At 40.8% G+C, this 21,110-nt stretch overlaps 2 protein-coding genes across 3 annotated transcripts in view; both read right to left on the reverse strand.

Annotated features, from left to right (window-relative positions):
• rassf7a (Ras association domain family member 7a) overlaps positions 1–6,260 on the reverse strand; it is a 35,939-nt gene extending 29,679 nt beyond the window's left edge. The window contains exons 1-2 of one of the 2 annotated variants that reach the window (XM_069163025.1): positions 6,181–6,260; positions 702–844 (exon numbers count right to left, since the gene is read on the reverse strand). The gene's annotated coding sequence lies outside the window, so the exon portion shown is untranslated. The remainder of the gene's footprint in view (positions 1–701; positions 845–6,180) is intronic. The other variant, XM_069163027.1, reaches the window with a different exon arrangement.
• Positions 6,261–9,682: 3,422 nt separating this feature from the next.
• On the reverse strand, positions 9,683–20,472 carry lrrc56 (leucine rich repeat containing 56). The gene is made up of 13 exons (XM_069163579.1): positions 20,414–20,472; positions 19,950–20,127; positions 18,742–18,829; positions 18,086–18,146; positions 16,814–16,910; positions 16,118–16,315; positions 13,736–13,913; positions 13,425–13,649; positions 13,169–13,236; positions 12,496–12,638; positions 12,005–12,204; positions 11,551–11,866; positions 9,683–11,032 (listed from the first exon to the last, which is right to left on the reverse strand). Exons 2-13 carry the CDS (start codon positions 20,115–20,117, stop codon positions 10,867–10,869), a joined length of 1,908 nt encoding a protein of 635 aa, XP_069019680.1. The 5' UTR covers positions 20,118–20,127; positions 20,414–20,472; the 3' UTR covers positions 9,683–10,866.
• Between the last annotated feature and the right edge of the window lie 638 nt (positions 20,473–21,110).

A 21,110-nucleotide genomic window follows, 5' to 3' on the forward strand; every position in this document is an offset into this window, starting at 1 on the left:
ACCACTAACAAGACCCTGACAGAATGTTTGTACTTGACTACAGACCTATCAGCACAATATAACTGGACCCATGAATGGACCGGTCAGTATTTCCAGTAAGTTTGATATAGTTCACTTTGGTCCGAGGTAACGTGATAAGAGTGGGAACACCCTGCTCTCCTTATTTGGAAGGTGCCGGCTCCAAATGGAAAAGATAGAGATGTCTATAAACTGCATCAAAGCAGCTTCAGTGGAACCAGACGGCGACCCCACACATCGCCACGTCCATCTTCACACACAGTCTTTGACCATAACAAATGTACACACTTTTCATTGGATCTTTGTGGGTTAGTAGTAATTGCAGGACACAAACATACTAGTGTTGAAAAATATTTCCGAGTGATTCATTGTCAGTTAAAATCGCTTAATCAGAGTGTCACGGTGGGAAGTAAGGATTTTCTTTAACATGTCACAATGTTACCGTGGTGACAAAAACAACTGGTAAGAGCATCTGTCAATAAACAAAACAACTTATATTTTACTTTAAAAACTACTGTTACAATTAATAACAATTGCTTAATCAGTGGATAATCCAAACCGGACGTGCTGCTTACTTACATCATTTTTGCAGTATTAAAAACGAGTTCAGCCGGTATGTTCAAAGTGTAAACTTAATGGGGAAAAAAAAAACCACTTAAACCTTAACAAACAAGGTCACTCACCTCCTGCAGTCTGATGGTCTCGATGACTGCCTGCCTGATGAAAAAGGAGAAGAGGGAGAGGAGGGAGAGGAGGAAGAGCGAGTCAACCCTGTCACCGTCTGTCAGTGTGCGTCGTGCTCACAGGCTACCTGATCCACCACAGCCTGTGGAAGAGACAGGGGCGACAGAGAGAGGCTGGCTCAGAGCAACTCGGAGGGGATGGGGAGGGGGGGGGGGGGCAGCTGCAGAGAGAAGTGAAGTGGTGCCGCCATTCCCCGTCACCCGGGAAACCAACGCTCTTTCAAAGAAAAATCGGCCAATGGCAAACACCAGCAATTGTGTTCAGACAAAAAGTCACATGACTGCCCCAAACACCACTCCCTATGCACTGAGCGAGAAGGGAGGACAGAGTGAAAAGGAGTGCGCCGTTTAGGGGTGAAGAGGTGATAAAGAAGGGGGAAATAAAGAGGGAGGGGCACAAAGGGAAAGAAACTAAATAAAACAAAGCACGAAAGTATAGTAGAGACTGGTCTACTGGTACAGAGGCAGGGAACTTCTTACCAAAACCTGACTCCCATCCCATAAAGTGAGTGAATAAACTATTTCTGCCTGATCTTCCTCACCGTCCCATCTTCACAGAAAACAGATTTGGTGACAGCCTATGTCTGGTTCTAAGAAGAAGAAAGCTGTGAAGCACAGTGGGATACTAAAGGTGCAGCTCTATCTCCGCACTCAAACATTCTGTATCCAGTATCCACCTCAATATTAGCCCATTTATATGCAGTGTATGAAACATTCAATTTACTCCCGACCTTAAACCAAAACTGCACCGTATGATCAGCGGCAATTTGTCATATCTGCCAATTAATCATTGAAGTAACAGCAAAAATCAATAAGAAAAAGAAAAAGTTTTGCCAGTGTAAATGGTTATCAGCTGTCACATGTGAGGGTGTGTTGTTTCAATATTCTTTAACTTGTTAGATTTTAGTTGATTCTCAGCAGTGGGAACCGATTCTTAAGGCTGATAACAGAAATGCAATGAAGGCACCGTCTCTATTTTTTTATTTTTTTTAATTCACTTTATTAATCCACGAGGGGAAATTTCTTCGCTACAGCAGGGGGGCTCTCAGGGGGGAGCTGCTGCAACAGGCTGCCACTAGCGCAGCGCCAGGTAACCTGACCTGAGGTGCATGTTTTTGGATGATGGGAGGAAGCCGGAGAACCCGGAGAGAACCCATGAAAGCACAGGGAGAACATGCAAACTCCGCACAGAAAGGCCCAGGACCGGATTCGAACCCGGAACCTTTTTGCTGTGAGGGGACAATGCTAACCACTGCACCACCGTGCCGCCAGCAGGCATTGCATAATATCAATTAATCTTTCATGCTGCACATTTTGTCACTATATTGTAAATCAGCTGTTGGGATCGTTAGTTTAATGCTTCTCAGATGAAGTGCACAAACAGATTCAACAGATAAACAACCAAAAACTGGAGCCATACTGTTTGCATTTTTAAAATTCCACAAATTGCTGCCAAATGAGACGTTGGCACTGTTCATGCTGTCTAATGTGGTCTAACGAGTTTTACAGCAGTGACTGGCAACCTTTGACTGATTGCAGTGTAGACATTCCAGTCAATTCCTCACAAAAGGTAATGAAAGTTAGAATATATATTCAACAGTCATAACTTTTTCAATGCTCTCGACTTCAGTTGCGAAACAGAAGCTACTTTCTGGGGATGCTAGATAGCAAATGTGAAGGGGTTCTCTAGCTTTTGCTATATTCAAGTTATATAATTTATATCAAAGACCATTAAAAAAATCTTGCCACATGGCATCTCATCCAGTTTTACAATTGCAAACGCAGCAGACCAAGGTGGTGCTGCAGTGTGACATTACACTTGAAAAACCAGAGGGATTGGTTGTGACAGTGGCAAATGCAGATTGTCAGACTGCTGCATGAAGAATGTGGATAAGGAAGTGCAGTGCAGACCCAGCCTGTTCATGGAGGAAATGTAATTTACTGTCCTAGAGGTTAGGCGTGATAACAATGTGCCGTCCTGTATCGCTGTCAGTAAAATGTTCCATCTTTCCATCCATGACAGGACCTTAAAATACCTGAGATATTGTATTCACAGCAGCATCTCTCACGGCCCAAAGGGAGTCAATCCACTGTGTGCAGAAAGGCTACTGTTGCTTCAGACTTAGAGAAGCTGACCCTCATCCCAAATACTTTACACCCGTCTACAAACGACCCCAGAGCACAGCAGATGTCGTAGCCCAATGAAGCCAGCGGAGCTACATCATCTGCAAAAAGCGGTGATGCAGAAATCCTGTTTCGGGCTGATTGATTTGGTCCAATATCAGCAGGTGAAGAAGAGAGGCCTGAAAATGCACTTACGCTGCAGAAATGATTTTCTGATCTTATCCCGACCTTTGGGCCGGACGTTCTCAGTGTGAGAACCGCGGCTCCGCGGGTTAGGGGTTATCTCACAGGGAACATGGACAGCAGTTCTGCATCCTAAATCGATTCAGTTACTTTTCCCCTGCATTCTGAACAACAAGGCAAAAGCGGAAACATTGTATTTTCGCAAGTGGTGTAAGCGGACAACTTCGCAAAGTTATTTTGATTTGAGTATACAACATTGCTGTTAGCACTATTTCTTGTCTTAGCTTTCGACCACAGTACCACACATGAACTTCAAAATCCTCACAACTGTGTTTATTAGGTTTTACTGTGCACTCTGACACCTACCCAGGCTGGTAAACTAAATTACAGTGAAGCTTTCCAGCTCAAATTCCCAACAGAACAGTGAGACAATACAGTCAATGAATGTTAGGCAGACGGTTTATTACTCAGGGTGAAATCACACATTTATTACTTTCCCAGCAATATACTGTGCACTTGAATACAATCATCTGCCTTGTAATACATCGCCTCAGCGCCAGTAAATTACACTGCTTCAGCTGAGGCGGGCAGGTCTCATTCTCAGAAAATGCATCTACTGAGTAAAAAGGGCCCCAATTACCTCTCGACAGCATGAATTCTGACAGGAGAGCAGCAATGAGCATCGGCAGAAGAAGGCGACAAAGCCAGCAGTGACAAGTCTTAGCCTCTACCATTGATTTTTTTTTTTTTTTTTTTTTTTTTTTTTTTTTTAAAGGTAATGGAGAGGACTATGAGGCTTAACAATCCTGTATCAGCTTGTCAATAGATAATAGGCACATTGTGGCTCCAGGCTTACTGCAGTTTCTTGGGATATTCTCACCAATAGAACATAAAACCAGGAGATTAGACCTAATCATAAAATTACACCAAAATCAGTCTCAGAAGTTTGAGTTACAACAACTCAAAGTAAAAAAAAAAAAACTGCTCAGCTTGGTGCACTTAAAAACACCTGTTTATCCGTCCTGCTTAAGACAATCTTTGATATTAAGCTGGAAGAAGAAATGAAAACAGCCTGTGAAGCTATATTTACACTTACATGATGCTAAGATAAGATTCAAAATGTGGTAATTAGAAGGCAACTGGTGGTCTAATTTTATCTCTCCTCCACCACAGTTCAGAGTAGATGAGGTATATAATTTCACTGCTGACAGCCATTGCTTCAGATGTGAGGTTCATGAATTCAAAAAGCAGATCTGATGGCTATTTTAAAAGCACAATTATCAAGTTTTCACAAGTATGAATTCTCTGGGGAGTTGTGTTCTCTAGTGTCAAGCAGCTGGACAAATGAGTCCGAATGGAGGAATTTTATAGTGTAGTGAGGACATGAAGCAGCTAAACACTTCCAACTTTTTGTTCCACTTTTCATTTTATTCTAGCCATGTGACTAGAGCTGCAAATCTAAGTCAAAACACCATGGGGGAACAAAAAAAAAAAAAAAAAGTGTTTCCTTACAGAGAAAAGATTAAAGCAGAAATTATTTTGAGTGTGGTACTCAGTCTAGAATCAGATTTAGTCAGAGAAATGTTTGGCTGTTTAAATCTAATTTTCTCTTGTTATATCATCAAGCTCAATTGCACTAAGACCTTTGCAAAAATATTCAGTCTAAATGGTCTAAAATGACCCAAACAAAACAACTCCACGGCCTTATTCTTAAACAGTTATTCATGGCAAACTTATTATAGGGTTTAGCTCCTCAAACGCAGATGTGTCCAGGCAAACACCCTACTTGCAAAACCAAAACCAGCTTTCTTTTTTCAAAACACATAAACTATGTATGAAATGCTTATAATTATGACACCAAAGGGCCGCAACAACCATTCGCAAGGTTGAACTATTCACTTGTTTTAATCAGTGATGTGGGAGAGATAAGAAAAAGGAAGAAACTGTCAATATGTATATAATACAGGGAAGTAAGAGAGAAGAGGTACAAACAAAAGATTAGAAGTGGGGGAAGTACAAGAAAACAAGAATAGGAAGAAACAAATACATATGTTCTGTTCTCAAAAATCAAAAACCAGAACAACAGAACAGGAAGGTAAACAGGTAAAGACTAGATATAAGGTAAACAAACTGATAAATACAGGATTTTTGTACATTTGCTTTCAGTACACGAGCGTTAAATAGGGGTAATGTGACATTTCAAGATGTCACCTTGGATTTTTCATAACCACTTAATGTTTCCAGTATTCATTTTTATGACCCGATTTGTAGTTTGGTCTTTGAAATTTCGCAAAATGTTGACAAGTGTTTCCCAAAGCCAAAGTTAGATAGATAGATAGATAGATAGATAGATAGATAGATAGATAGATAGATAGATAGATATTTTATTATCTAAAATAAAAGTTGGATCCTAAAATGTCTTGTTTTGTCCAGTCTACATCCAAACAGTCCATATCCAAAATATAGTAATTGCTAATTATTTATTGACTATCCAAATATCCAATTCATTTCCTGTTGATCAGCTAAACAATTGCTCAACTTATTGTTGCAGATTTAATAGTGATGGCCATTTTTCATGGTTTTGTAACAAGCCAAGCAAACATACCATCATATTAACAAATCAAAACATCATAATAACCAGCAATGCCAATAATGGCCAACAAGGTTGGTGTACTGACAAGCATTTATTAAGTTATGTTTTTGTTGTTGTTGTTGGCATCATGATAAACTATTATTGTCTTTAGTCATTAAGATTAGCTTGACATTTCTGCTCTGAAGTATCAAGCTGACATTAAAATTATGCCCGAGAAGTTGAAGTGACCGAGCAAATTTAGTAAATCCCTCTTCGGTGATAACAGGATTACCGTAAAATAAGAACCAACACAATCAAACTCACTAACAACTCGTTTTCACGGTAAGTTAAACGCATCGTAACTACACAACAGCTTAAGTGAGAAAAGTTTGGGATGCCAGTTCATCGCTTGCTTTCCATCACGCTGCAGGTGCTCCGAGAAAACTTGGCCCACCGCTCGCATCCTTTTTCAGGGTCAAGAAACGTCTCAATTTCACATGAATCTGTCTAAAAATGAACAACAAGGTGAAAGCAACTTACAGTCACTTCAACAGCGGATCTAAATTCGGCGGACAAGCCGCTGGTTCATCCTCTCCGCTGCTCCCTGTTAACCAAAAGTCCGGCGGCGTCAAGGAACCGGCATGCAGGAAATACAAACAGCGCGACTTCCGGTCATCGCTTTCAAATTAAAGGTCCGACGACGCCGTTTAACCGAACGGGTTGACGGGAACAACAAAACACTTCAAAGGATACCCAGCTGAAAAATGGTGTGGGGCCCATGCGTGCTTATGCAAAATGTCATAGACAAGACACACCACACTGTGTTTCCACTGCAACCGCATACACTAACCAGCATTCCTTAGTATGAATTTAAAAAAAAAAAGAAAAAAAGACTGTTAACCTGTGTCAAAGCATGGCTTGAGGTGGTCACAGACACACAGCATGATGGCAGCAACAGACTTAATTTCCTTTCAAAGTATGCACAAAAAATAAAGCTTTAATACTCGCCCACAGCTTATTCAAACGAGGTGGCAGGAGATATGTTCCAGGCTACGTTGATGGATCGTCTCATGGATAGCCTGCAACTAATTACAACTTTAACTGAGTTGGATTCCAGAAAGATTACACTTTGAAATTCACCTCTCATGGGCTTTCCTGGTGAGATCTGACATTGGCATCATTCATACAGGCCATGAGGAAACAGTTATTTACGACAAAATCCATGTTACAGCATGTGTTTTGACTTTGATGAGGAGGAAATGGCAGAAACGGAAGGTTGTAATTGCTTCTGCAATAACCTTTTCACCACATGAAACAAACTTTAATTCATGTTTAGGCTGTTTAATTGAAGGAACAAACAAAAGATAAATCACCCCTGTGTTTACAGTCACTGATCTCGGATAAGATTTGTTATGGTCTCAATAAAAACTCTGAATAGATGGTATTGTTGGATCAAGAATGTGTTGGGCGACAGTATTTCTGAGCATCTGATAAAGGACTAAATTACCACAGCCAAAACCAAAAATGTAAAACGTCTTGTGAGATCCCTATTTAGATCAATTAAATAATACAATACTCTATTCTAAAGCCGTAGATGTTTTACTTTATTCTTTCTGGGCCATCACTTCCATAAATCACTAAATTATGTTTGCGTCATGTGACTTTGCCAACACTAAAATGAAGTTTGTAATTGTCACACAAATAGCAATCACTGCTCTGAAACAAGACTTTCTGAAGAGAAAGCAACTAAAAAGGAACCTCCAAGCAGAAAAATAAAAGTGTTGTTTGTGGCTTTGTTCTGTTACAATGGATTATTAAACACACTCTTAACTTTTTCTAAAAGCATTCCAAGATAGGGTGATTTAAAATGAATGAATGCAATGTCAGAAGTTTAGTTGTATTAGTCACATGGAGGTGGAGATGAGAAAAACAGGTCAATTCAGCAATAACAGTACAAGAATAGAAGAAGAGATGAAAAGTTGAATCGACAGAATAAAACATAACACCATATACATATATGACAGTAAGGATTTCGACGAGTGTATGCAAATCTCTTGCACATTGGGTATGTAGCAGTCCTGGTTCAATAGCAGAAGTCACGGTTGATAGGACATTTTTAATTCAGGTGGTGCAGTGAAAAGTGCAATAACATTAGGCAGTGCTGAAAAACTGGTAAACAAATATGCAATATGATATATTTAGATATATTTTTCATCCCACTCCAACTGTTTTCTTCTCTTCCTCTTATACAGCAGGTAATCCCTGTTGCTTCTCGCTGCTCGTGGTTACTGAAGACATGACCTTGAAACAGAAGGAGCATAAAATGCAGTATTAGCTTCAGTAGATCAATTCAGCATTGCAAAACAATGAGTCAGAGGACTGCCTTAAGATATTATTGTTGCTATAGCTATCCATTCAGTATGGGGTTGCATTTTTAAGCCTCTATTTATTATTTCTCACTGTTTTAGCCTATATTTAAAAAAACAAAAGTAGCTATATAAATGTTGAGTATCTTTATAGGACAATACTCCAGTGATGAACTTGAGCATTGGAAAGCCAACATCATTAGCAGAACTTAGGTATAACATGTATGTATACATTAAATGTGTTAGATTCTTTAATGTGAAACAAGGACTGAAGTCAATTGGGAAATCTGTAAATTTAAGTAATGTAGATTATATTCATGGTCTTTGTTTACGATTATGGACTGTATGTCTGCATTTGGTTGTGAAGGTGGCAAAAGAAAATAAGCTATGAGGCTTAAATATGTTGCAATGAGTGGAATGCTCCTTCTGGCACAATCCTGAGGTACAGTGGCAGCATCTCCTGGGCATGTCTGAACTCATACTGGTAGGCATTTCCAGTGACACCGCCTGGAAGAAAAAGTAAGCGGTCTCAATTGAAAACAAGATAACTGTATAGTTTCACAAGATTTTCCCTGTAATTTATTCACAGCGTTCTTGTTTGCTGCAGTTACAACATGAAGGTTCGGCTTTGATACTGTTTTGAAGAATGTGACTACAACCTACCTGGCAGGAACAAGTATTTAATTGAGCTCCATTAATCACATCTGGTATTTATCTTATATTCACTGCATGTGCTGCCACATTTTTACTTCAGGATGACAGAAATGTATCCAGTATGCGTACCCTTGTATGTGTATGTGTTTTTGTGAATCAGAGGGCTTCTATTGTTGGTCTATACTCTCTTATCTCCTATTCTCCGCTCCAAAAACTATTAAAATGAATGATGCAGTTGTCTCTCTACATTGATGTTATGTTGGATAGTAGACCACAGAGGCATGCTTTTTAGGAAAAAGGCCTTTTTCTTTTGACAATATTTGAAAATGTTCATTACTAAAGAATCACCCCTGTACTGGACAGGACACGTTAGAGAAAATAGTTTTTCTTTACAATCTAATTTTCATCTTTTCTCACAATATTTACCCTCCCTAAAACCATAGACAGGAACCACACTTCTCTGATTTGTCATATCATCTGGTAATAAGTGGGGAGTGGAAGGAAGCCTCTCACGGGCCAGATTAGGTCGCCACTCCTGACCAGCTGTGACAATGATCCCTTTCAGAGAAATTACCGGACGGTTCAGGGAGAGTAGGTGGACACTATCCCACTTTTCCACCATAAAAGGCCTCTCCTCTCATTCCGTTCTCCTCCATCTGCGTCTTGAGATCCAGCGCAGCGGCACCGGTGATGGGAGTGTGGCTACAAACACCTGGCAAGGCAGCCAGGGAGCAAAGCAATCCCACTGATGAAGCAACTGCGTGTAAAGATAATGAAAGGTAGTAGAAGTATGTGATAGAAACCATTCCTAGAAGATAAGAGATGCACTGACATGTTACATAACAGTTGTGTTTCAGTAACTAAGGGCTCTTACATGTATACGCACATCGCACATTCCTTTGTAGCTGGTGAACATCTCTTAATCCAACACTGTGGTGAGAAGTACCAGCAGTGCTCTCAAAGTTAAATAACTGCCTTTGTTACGTCAATTCATTTATTTACATCCTGGTTCTGTGGACAGAAGTTAAGCATGGATGACATGGATGACAGAAATATGGGAAGTACCTCTGAATGTGTGTTTTGGCTTGGACGTGCTCATGTCAGGAATTAATACAAAAGACTGGGCAAGTTTGGAAACATCAGTCTGTAGTGGTAACCCTGGAAGGAAATTCCAAGTTAAGATACATCCTTAAGAACTACTAATGTAATAGTGTGGCTGTCTCTCTGGTCCTTATCTACACAGTACAGCAGATTCCAAGTGTGTCTCCGGACAAATGTGTCTAAGATTGTCCTTCCCACTGAAATGTAGGGTAATTTCACATAGCTCTTCAATGGGATAATAAAACATAAATGGACCTGGTATGTGCCACTCTATTACTTGTGCTGTGTATCATTAACACATCATGAAACATTTTCTATTATATTAGCAGTGTGGAAGACCCAATGCTTGCATGCTTTATGCTTGCCAATAAACTGTATATACACTCACTATGATCGAACTGATGCCTCACATGTTGCATAACAAGCCAAACAGGCAACCTAAAGCAATTCATTTTGTGCTTAGAAGTGGTGAGTTTGAAGGATTGTTTGCTCAAGGTGGTTAAAAAGATGGATACAATTTCTGATTTCATGTTTACAGATAGTGCCCTCAAGTGATAATATGAGACTATTACACCATAAATATCAGGGGGAAAAAACTGTTACTGCAGGCAGCAACCATTGCAAAAAATAGCCTTTACATTTTCACTTGACTTTAATTTAATAAAAGAGAATCTAAAAAATGATCACTTTTCTTTTAATTAAACAAGATACAAGGATGCATTTTAGCTCAAATAATGCTATATTTCACCCTGAGAAATGTAAATGTGAGGTATTGATTCAATCCCCTTTTATTTGCATCCAGCTAAAACCAGAAACACAGTAATATTAGAGGGATTATCTATAGCAAGTCCTCCTACTACACCTTTTAATAACTTGAGAACTCATGTTAAAGTCCTGTGAGTCATGAGTTCACAGGATATTGGCGTGCTGGTGAGTCCCAAAAAGAATACTTCCAACATCTTGTTACAAAAAAAAAACAACAGAAATCATCTTAAAATATAAGCGATCCGAACACCTCAATTCATGGTGTGACTGATGAGTCATGACTGTGACCAGTCAAAAAGGGAGAAAGACACGGATCATAGTGATCCCCACAAGTCTGGTGTCAGTCTGGGTGTGAGCTCCCTCTGCAGGGCTGGAGCGTGTGGTGCTGGTGATGTTTCTGTAGAGCTGCTCGGGCTGTGTGAGGACGAGTAATCATGGGTCTCTTGAGGATTTTGGAGCTCTCATGCTTGTGGCCTGATTGCCCTCTGGATGAGTCCACTTCCACACTGAAAGAGAGAAAACTTCTGTTTAGGTCTATCTTCCATTAACCATTAAGTTTTCCGAAAACATTTTTAATTTGGATTGTCATAACTTAGCTCCCAAATGATTACATCATGCTTCTGGAAAAAATGTGGTGGTGTTATTTAAACATTCACTGATTTTTTTTATTATTTTTTTTAAACTGCAAAACACAAGATTAAGGCTTACAAGTCAAACTACACACAGGAGCTTTAAACAGCTAAATCTATTCATTCAATTCAATTTTATTTTATTTTTACAGCATCAAATCACAACATAAGTCATCCCACGGCACTTAATAGAGTAAGGCTCTCACAACAGAACCTTTAAATATTAGACAGAGGTACCCCACAATTTAACAATTCCCACATTTAATAGGAATAAGCTGAACTTGGCTCACAGATGGCTCAGCTACATACATTTGCGTATATAATATAATATAATATAACATAACATAATATATATATATACATATACAAATAAGGAAATTTTAATAATGCCATACCATGAATCTATGATCCCTTCACCAAGGGCACTTATTCGAGGTGGGTGGGGTATGTGTGCTGGCATGGGCAGCACAGACACATCGGTCCTCGTCTTCGGCTGGACGTTCTGGAGTATGAGGTCTGTATCTGCTGCGGTTGTGGGTAAATGTTCCGAGTTGGCCTGGCTGAGACGAAGCCTGCGTGCACGGATCCCTGCTGGCTTCCAATGAGCAGCATCTGCAGTGGCACCGAGAGGGGGAGAAGGGGACAGTGGTGTGTCTGGGGACAGAGACAGTCGAGCCATGTCAGGGGACGAGGCCTCTCTGTGATGCAGGTCTGAAAACAACAACGGATCATCAATCAGTTATTTCTGTCTGGGCATTACAAAAGGATCAGACACTGCCAGTACTGTTCGTATTCTACAAGAGCACTTGTAATCTGTAATCAGAGGACGTTCATTCGGTGAGTACTCACCTGGGGAAAGAGACTGGAAAGAGGAATCTGGTGAGGTAGTATCTCGGCTTTCACTGTGTTTCTCCTCTTCCTGTTCCTCATCACTGCTCCCACTCCTCATACCAACAAAGCCTTCTTCATCACCTTGTGCCTCTTCTTCATCACCATGCTGTATGGCCAGGATCTGTGGCAATCTTTCTTTCTCTATTGCCTGAAGACACCTGAAATGAATGAAAGATGTTTAGTTTTCTCCACCTAAACGTTTATAGAGGTTGCCAAGTTGACAGCTGAAGAGAGGAACAAACTAGAAGACGACTAAAATCCTAACCAGCAGTGAAGATTTGTGCATCATGTATTTAAACACCCAGCCTTTTGGTAAACTGTATAGGCACGTATTTGAATTACAATCCACGGTCTGTCATGGCAAGACAGACATTAAAAATGAGCTTTTACGTCATGTAGTGTGTTTAAAGCTCAAGAAAACAAATGTTAAGTATCTAAGCATCAAGTACCTGTTATGTTTTTCCCTCCAAGCTCTAAGCTCAGCAAACACATTGACGCGATCTCTTAGATCAGGCTCCTCAAGGTCATACGTGTGTTCTGGTACATGGATGGGCGGGTCACGGGGACTGAATGTAGAACTGGTGGGCGCTGTCTACGAGACAGAAGAGAGGCAGGATGAGCGTGGTGGGTAGGAGAGGAAGCTAGGAAACATAACAGAGGAATAGCTGAGTACATCAATTATGAATGACACTTGTTGTAATGGTCAGAGAGGGAGAGCAAACACAAGAGGTAGGAGGAAGGCAGAGAGAGACAGTAGTCGGGTGTATGCTGTGTATGCCGGTATAAGAGTTCGCGTGGTGTTGGCAGTGAGACGCCCATCTGACACATTTGCATCACATGTCCTCCCCTCGCTGTGCTTGTCCTCTCAGGTTTCTGTCCTCCTGCTAATAATTTGCTGCTTCTGTTTATACTGACACGACATCAAAGAGATGAGCTGCTGGTGCCAGACAGCCATAATGGTCTGTCAAAGACTTTAAAGCTCATTGTTACTCACAATTGACACTACAGGCCCTACTGTGTTAGAAATATCTACAAATGATAGATTGGTATAGAATAATATGATAATTGATTGAGCGAGATATGTTTTGGAAAATGTTTCTGGGCTGAATTACTGAAACTTACCCTCAACTTTTCTCGCCTTGCTCTAATAGCCTGGACAGGGTTTCCACAGAACACAATCTTGCCAGCTCCTTCAAAAATCAGCAGGTGAGAGAGATTTCAGTGAATCAAACTGAGTCTTTAACAACACAACTGAGTCCTCTTGGTGGCACTGTTGAGCAAAGATCACTGGAGCTGTTGGAAATGTTTATCTGTACATAAGAAGAAAGTTGCCCTAAAACCAAATAAAATGTGAAGACCAGCCACCAGAGTTCCTAACCATGCGTCAAGACGCTGGTTTCTGCTTCCACTGCTGCTAGATCTGAGTCTGCAGAACCAGGTCTGGATCCAGGAGGGGACAGAACTCTGGTCGCTGACATGGGTCTGGAGCCAGTGTGTGGTCTGCAGCCTGCTGATGACAGGCGCTCGACAAAGGAGAGGCTGGAAAAAGGGCGCCTGGCCGAGCTGGGTCTGCTGTAGGGACATGCACTGTCTGCTGTCTCCTCTACAAAGAGAAAAGCGAGTCGTGCATTAAATATACATTTGTAATGAACTGAACTGTGTCCGACTGATTTAAAACAACGTACACACCATTTTTACAAGCAGCCTGAGAGGAACTGCAGTCTCTAATGGAGTTGTGGAGAATGTCCAAGTCTTCTCCCGTGGTGCTACAGAATCTCTGCATGTCCTCCTCCACCTTTACATCATCTAGGTAACGCAGCTGAGGGACCAACTCTCTCACTGCTGCTCGGTAACTATAGTCTGCCGTCTGGGAAGAAGCAAGGAAACAAGGTATTAGAGAGAAAGAGTGACTGCATAGGACAGACAGGTGTTTTAAGGATCTATAACGGGGCAAAGAGGGAGAATAGAAACAGAGTTTATCAAGGGCCATTAAACTAGTCAGAAAAACTGATTTCAACAAATCCAATTGATATACTTGACATTGTTTTATGGAGGTATAATTATTTTAGTTTGGTGACGTGGCCTTTTGCGCACTACGAGCCACAAGTGCATTATGTAACATTGTGAACATTTTTTATTTAATATAAAATTAATAACCAGATTTCCCAGATCTGTGCTTGACTGATCTACTTAATTATGCTTAGTGCTCCAGTCGGCTCCAAAAAAACAGATCAATGCACTTCTACTCTAATTTATATTTCAGATGATGAAAAACAGGATGTGAGGTGACTCTGAGGTCATCACTCTGACCCACATGAAAACTATTATACTATGGGTAACCCAACTGGTGATATACCAGTAGTCCAAAGGTAGGATGGTGCTAAATGTATCAAGATATACTAGCATTATGTTAAAATGCTTCTTTTTGCATTTAGTTTTGACTATGATGACAAGGTGATGAATTTGTGGAACTTAACTTCTAAATGGATGAACATAAAGCATAACGCAACAGGTTAATAATTTGTGCTATTAAAGTCTTGCACTGAGGTCTGGTCCTTTATCACCACAGAGACAGACGGAAAGCGGAGAGAGTCCAGTAAATCACTGAGCTACTGAGCGATCAAATTAGAGCTCAGCACTCCTGGCCTTCACCGAGCCTCACAGATGCAATGAATGAAAAAGAGAGTGAGAGGCTGGCAAGGAGGAGACAAAAAAGAAAAGAGAAGGAGGTCTAAGTGAGAGGAAGTGACCGGATGTGTGTGTGGTTTGTGTGTGTGTGTGGTTTGTGTGTGTGTGTGTGTGTGTGTGTGTGTGTGTGTGTGTGTGTGTGTGTGTGTGTGTGTGTGTGTGTGATGGAAAGAGACAGAGCAAGAGGAGTGATAGTTTGGCAGGGGAGCAAACCCAAGAACCCCTCATTCACTACAAAGCGCAGGCCTAATGTATATTCAGCTCAGCATCTCCCTTCATTGCCCTAGTTTCCTAATTAATGCTCTGCTGGTGGGTGTAAATAAACACATTCACAGTAGCCCAAAAAACTCACAGCTCACTGGGGTGGAAATGCAGCTTCCATTGTGCACCCAGCTCCTCTCGGTATCACTCAATTGGCCCATGGTGAGCTCTTTTACGCATTGGACATTTACATCAAATTAATAATGTATTATCGAGTTTTTAGAGAGATCAAATATGCACTGTAATGTAATAATAAAACATTAAGTCTGTGTCATGATGTCTCCACAGAAGAGTGTGCCAGTTCTTCTGCTGTTACGTTTGATTATCTCGATGCCTCCCCGTCTGGTGTTTTGAAGGTCCAGATGCAGAGGTGTGAGACCACATAGATACCTTCATGCCTCTGTACACACTGATTACCTTTTCATGATTATCCTATAAAGCCATGAGGGTTGACGGGCTGCTAGCACAGAGGAGAATGTTGAACAATACTTCACCAGAAGTGCAAGTTGCATTTGCAAGTCGGCTTTGACGACATCAACTGAATGCAACACTTCCGTTTCAGGCACTGTGCCCAGCTCTTTGCTCAAGATTTATTCAACCCTAGCCGTCCTCTGTTTTGTTTTATCTTTGTCCCGACTACTGTCACTCTGAGCACCACTTGGTGGTGGTTGCTTCAAGTTGCGTTGATCTGGGATTTTAACCATGTTCTGCTGTTGTGGTCAAAGTATGTTAATCTGAACAAGAGCATCTGCTACATGCCTAAAGATAAACCTGCACAGAGAACGCACAAAAACACACGTCTTCATCAGGTTTTCGCTTTGATTCAATGCATTATCATCCTTTGATGATGACACCATTGCTGATCTGTACTAACTGTTGGTCTTATGTGCAGCACAGGTATGACAAATGTGGGTAATTATGGTATATCACTGAAACCAATATGTTACCACTAGCGCAATTATTTGTTAGATATCTGTGCCTGCTGAGCTAAATTGAATAAGTACATGCAGATTAGTCTGGTAAATATAAAGCAAATAATAAAAGTTAATCATGATCTGTGTCACCACATTCATGAGTCATCTCTTTTATGCAATTAGGAACATAAGCAGATCATTTCCTTACCTGAGCGGAAGTGGGATTTGGGCATGAACACACAGGGTTTCCCTCCAGGGTAAGTGTCTGCAGTTTACTACACAAGCCCAGGAACTGAACCTGGACGAGGTCGTCCACATCGTTCCCTTCCAGATCTAACAGCTGCAGGTTCTCCAGCATGCCAACCTGACTCAGGTCTGACACGTTGTTATAGGCCACATACAGCTCCTGAAAACAGGGACAGGAATCACAGACACTGTAGGCTGGCAGAAAAAACATGAAGCAATTGGGAATAGAAAAAAGTGAGATTAAACAAGAAAATGCATGAATCACAGGTCACATAGTCAAAGAGCCACATATATTGTCTTCCCGTGGCACAGACACTGGGGTCTTACAATCAATAGAACTATGATCACTTTTACCAGCTATTATATCATTTGTTAAGAATTTTCACTATTTGCTGTATAAATAAGAAAATGACCTATACCAAAACGTGTCATCAGTGCACCACAACAAATTAACAGAAATTAGGAAAGAAAGAAAGACATTTTAAAGACAATTTGCGAAATTTGTCCAAAAATGCCTTGTTTTTTTTCCTTTCGGCTGATCTAAACACACATTTGTAACCTTTGAAAAATACATTTCATAAGCTCTAACACCCAAGGTTGTTTTTTACCGAGTCGCTAAAGTGTCTCCACGGGGCCTCCTGTAACCTATAAAGTCTACCTTCAGAGAGAAGAAAGTAGAAATGCCATCTAGGTCTTGTAGGCAGCAGTGAGACATCCACAGCACCTGCAGGCGGGAGAGGGTGGTTCCCAGGTCTCTAAGGAGACAACATAACACAAACTTGATTTAGAGGCAGGAAAGAGAGTTACACAACACCATGAATCATGGGAAAGGCTATCCTGTCTCTTGGCCATTGAAGCAAGGAGCTTCTTTCTATTCTCCAAAAGACAGCCCCCTCATCTGTTTCCCACTTGTCTCTACAGCACACCCCAGCTCGAACCCTTCCAGAAGAGTCTCAGTGAATCTACGACCCCGTAACACCCTTTCCACTACAGCTCCCACAGCCCAGAGCAGGAAATGCTATCAGAGGCAGTGCACGTCCGGCTGGCTCTGCTCTGCTGCTCTCAGGGTGGAGCAGACACCTCCCTATCTTTCTGTTTCTCCTTGTTTATCCCTCAGCAGTTTATCTGGTAACATTTTCCCACCTGTCCTGTTAGAAGGACAATTTACACTGTGTGTTTGTGCTTGTGTTTCATCCCGGATGTTTATTGCTTTTCTTCTATCTGCTTTTGATGACACAGCTGTGGCTAAAATCAGGCTGGAAGGACAATCGAGGAGAAACTGTAGATATTTCCTGTCTTTTTCCCGGGACAGTGCAAGTGGATGAATTTGAAAGCGGATATGCTCCCGAAACTCTGCGACCTATTGTGAGACAGGTGGTTGAACCTGTTCTCCACATGTATTTATCTCTAAGACTGCACTGAACGTCACATCTGCTTCTTGTGTCGGGTTCACAAGCTGCTACATGCATCTTCCATGCATACATATTATAATATAAGTCCCTGTTGGAAAACCCTGACTGAAGCAGAGACCTACACCTGCACTGCAAATATACAACACTTTCTCAGGTACACATCCCCTTGACTTCTGAACTGCTATTCTGCCTTAAAGGACTCTCTTTTTATGGCTTCAAAGACCCGTGTGAGGTATCACAGCAGTCCCCATGGATTTCTCTCTGCTCTGGGTCAAATTACAGATCTCTTTAAGGACCTGGGTGTGCTTACTTGTTTCTAAACATATAACTAAGTCACACAGTGACAAGACATATACCTCAATAGAACAAATTCAGTTTTGTAAAACCCCAAATTTCAATTTGGTTTTGGCATTTACAGCTTCTTAGTAATCAGTAATATTCCATTACGTAATTTACTTTTCAGGAACACAAACTAGGGGAAGAAAACAAGAAGGTGGTACTTAAGGTATGTAACGTACCTGACAGACATGATCGTGCTGTTGTTCATTTTGAGCTGCACTAACCTTGGCAAGCAGGCACCTACAAGATGATCAGACACAACAAAGCCATTTCTCTCTCTTTCATGTAAATGTGGTCTGTTCATGTAATTAGATTTCAATCCAGACAGTTGGTTCATTGAGAAAATTCACGTAATCAAATGCTCAGCTTCAATTAGTGAAAAGGAAGCCCGCCTACAGTGGCAGGCTCGATATGACTCACACATGTACACACAGTTCTCTGTCATGCCTGCACTCGTTGTGCAATCTAGGACAAAAGGGAGCATAGTCAACATGTTCCTCCAACATTATCAGCTCAGTCATCTCTGGTTGGCACACCTGTCAGGAAATCTAGTGCAGACATGAGTGCATCTTTATTTGTCTCTTATCTAGGGCTGGTTTGTGAATGTCTGTGGTATGTTGTCATTGTAGGTATCTGTTCTGAATCATTTTTGAGCACAGTGTCAAAATCTTCTCACCAGTCTTTGTTTTTGTTTTTTAAATCTGAATTTAAAGATAATAACAGTTAGTGAGTTTGTGTCTTTGTTTGCATAAGGAAAAACGACAATAGATTTCAGATATATTAAATATCAGGCCGTTATGAATTTGTGAATGTCTTGACGTACTGTATATCTTACCAAAGTTACCCAGAGAGTTTTCTTGGGTGTCTATGCAGACCTCCAGTGAGGTCACATGACAGAGGTCCCGAGTTCCACACAGCAATTCCTGTAGGCAAAGGAAATTAATAGTGAACCAGCTGATCTAAACTGACATACTGAACTAGATTGTGTCTTTGCTCGACATAGTTTCATCAGACAATAGTTACCTGGGACTGAGATGTACACGTAAGACTTTGACGTAACAAATTATGTCAAGTCTGTGATGTGAAATAATTCTGTCTGCCCACCTCACCTTGAAACAGCAATCCATTTAACTAAAATATTAACACAACGCTCACATTTTTCATGGAGTTCAAGTAAAAGATCTAAGACTTCTTTTATGCACATAAAAGGTTTATTTCACTCAAATTGTGTTCACAAATTTGTTCAAATCCGTGTTAGTGAGCACTTCATCTTTCCGCAGATAAGTCCCAAACACCATCCTGATCAGCTCTATGTGATGGAGATGTGCTGCACTGCACGAGGCAAATAGTGACCACACCAGGTACTGTCTGGTTTTCTGACCCCTCACTTCAAGAAAAAGTGGCATTTGTAGCCAAGTATAAAATTGGCCTAATTCTGTAAGATAAAACTACACATTTTAGATTGGCCTCTTAATGTGACTAGTCCAAGACAAATCGTGGCAATAGTTATGCAGTTTAAGCAGCATCTTGATGCACCACACCTGTCAGGTGGAAGATTATCTTGGGAAAGTTGAAGTGTTAACAATATTTGAGAGAAATAAACCGTTTGTGTGCATAAAAGAGGCGCTCATCGAGATCTTTTTCTTCTACTCACGAAAAAGGGGAGTGAAAAAGTGTGGTGTGTATATTTTTGTTGAGTCTACATAGTGTGTGCTTTCTTTTCTCCAGTAATGTTCATAGAGCAAGCACTGGAGAGGGCACGAACAGAATAATTTCATTGAAAAACACACATTACATTACAAGATGCAAACAGTAGATGATTAATCTTATCAAGATGTTGACATCCGCAATGCTTTTCCTCAATCCCAGGTTTGCACACACAACCTGATTTATGCCTCTACCGCTGCCACTAAAAGAAAAATAACAGATATCTCAGATAATAGAAGTGCATGTAAGCAAACAGCTGAACTCAGACAAACCACATGAACCACAGAAAGACAAGGGGCCAACAGGGTGTATTCTTAGGTACGTCCCTGAACTTACCAGCTTCTCCGGAGAGAGGTAAAGCTTCGCCGATGTTTCAGAGTCCTCGCAGGATTTGGTGGCAGGAGTTGGGTTGATGCAGCCTGAATCACTCAGCTCAGTCACCAGGATCCGTGATGCTGTTCCAGGCCGAACCTCCTGGGGCACAGACCCATGGCAGCAACTCATCTCTCACCAGCTATCCCGAATAAACAAGGAAGCGTTTTAATAACGTATTACTTGGAAGACAAAGAGGAAACGCGGAGTAGTAATGGTCTCTGTATCAAACTTATCTAGCTCTAGATAAACTACCTTAAATTTTTATTTTTTTTAAATAGCGTTATCTGCTATGGTTAAATGCTAACATAGATGCGGGAGGCAAATTAACTTTTTTTTTTTTTTTTTTTTTTTTTATACAGTAAACTCAAACAAAACGCGCTGTCAACAGCATATCATACCGTAGTTTTACCGGGAATATGTTTTACCTGTTGCAGAATAGTCCACTCTTAATCGATAGTCTAAATATCTCCATACACACTGAGAGCTCGCAAGCAAAAGTTTGCTTGACAACCACATTCGACTTCCTGGATACAGACCGAACAAACCCGTGGCTCCCTGGGATATGTAGTGCACACGTGACAGTTCGCGTTAAATGGAAGGCTTTTCGGTGCATCTCCGTTTTTCCTCTATTGTCAAAACATTTAAACCTCTGTTTCTTATACTACCGCCTGCCTACGGTGGTGTGGTGCTGCCTTCAAATGCTAAGCTATGCCTCCGGAATTTCATGGAGTGGTACTTATGATAATTGAAAAAAAATAAAATATATATATATATAGGCCTATCTGTTAAAACAATAATTTTCTTGATGGTTGTTTATCTAAATTACACATAAATCGTTTTTGAGGAAATGAAGAGGAAAAAAGGGGAGCCATGACGGCATAATTAACGTTATTAAAACATTACTAGGAATATAATGTGTAACTGATAGAGGCCTAAGTTATGTTAACGTAATGTGACGTGAAAATGTGAAATTTTATGATTTTGGTGTGTGTGTGTGTGTGTGTGTGTGTGTGTGTGTGTGTGTGTGTGTGTGTGTGTGTGTGTGTGTTTTGGGTAAAATCTTAGCTGCAAAGTTCCTGGGTTTTATAGCCTAAGAATAATAATTTAAAAAAAAAAAAAAAA

The sequence above is a fragment of the Embiotoca jacksoni genome, unplaced genomic scaffold (genome assembly GCF_022577435.1).
Source record: "Embiotoca jacksoni isolate LCO1_2020_lvr unplaced genomic scaffold, fEmbJac1.0.p SCAF_3, whole genome shotgun sequence".
Classification (NCBI taxonomy): Eukaryota; Metazoa; Chordata; class Actinopteri; family Embiotocidae; genus Embiotoca; species Embiotoca jacksoni.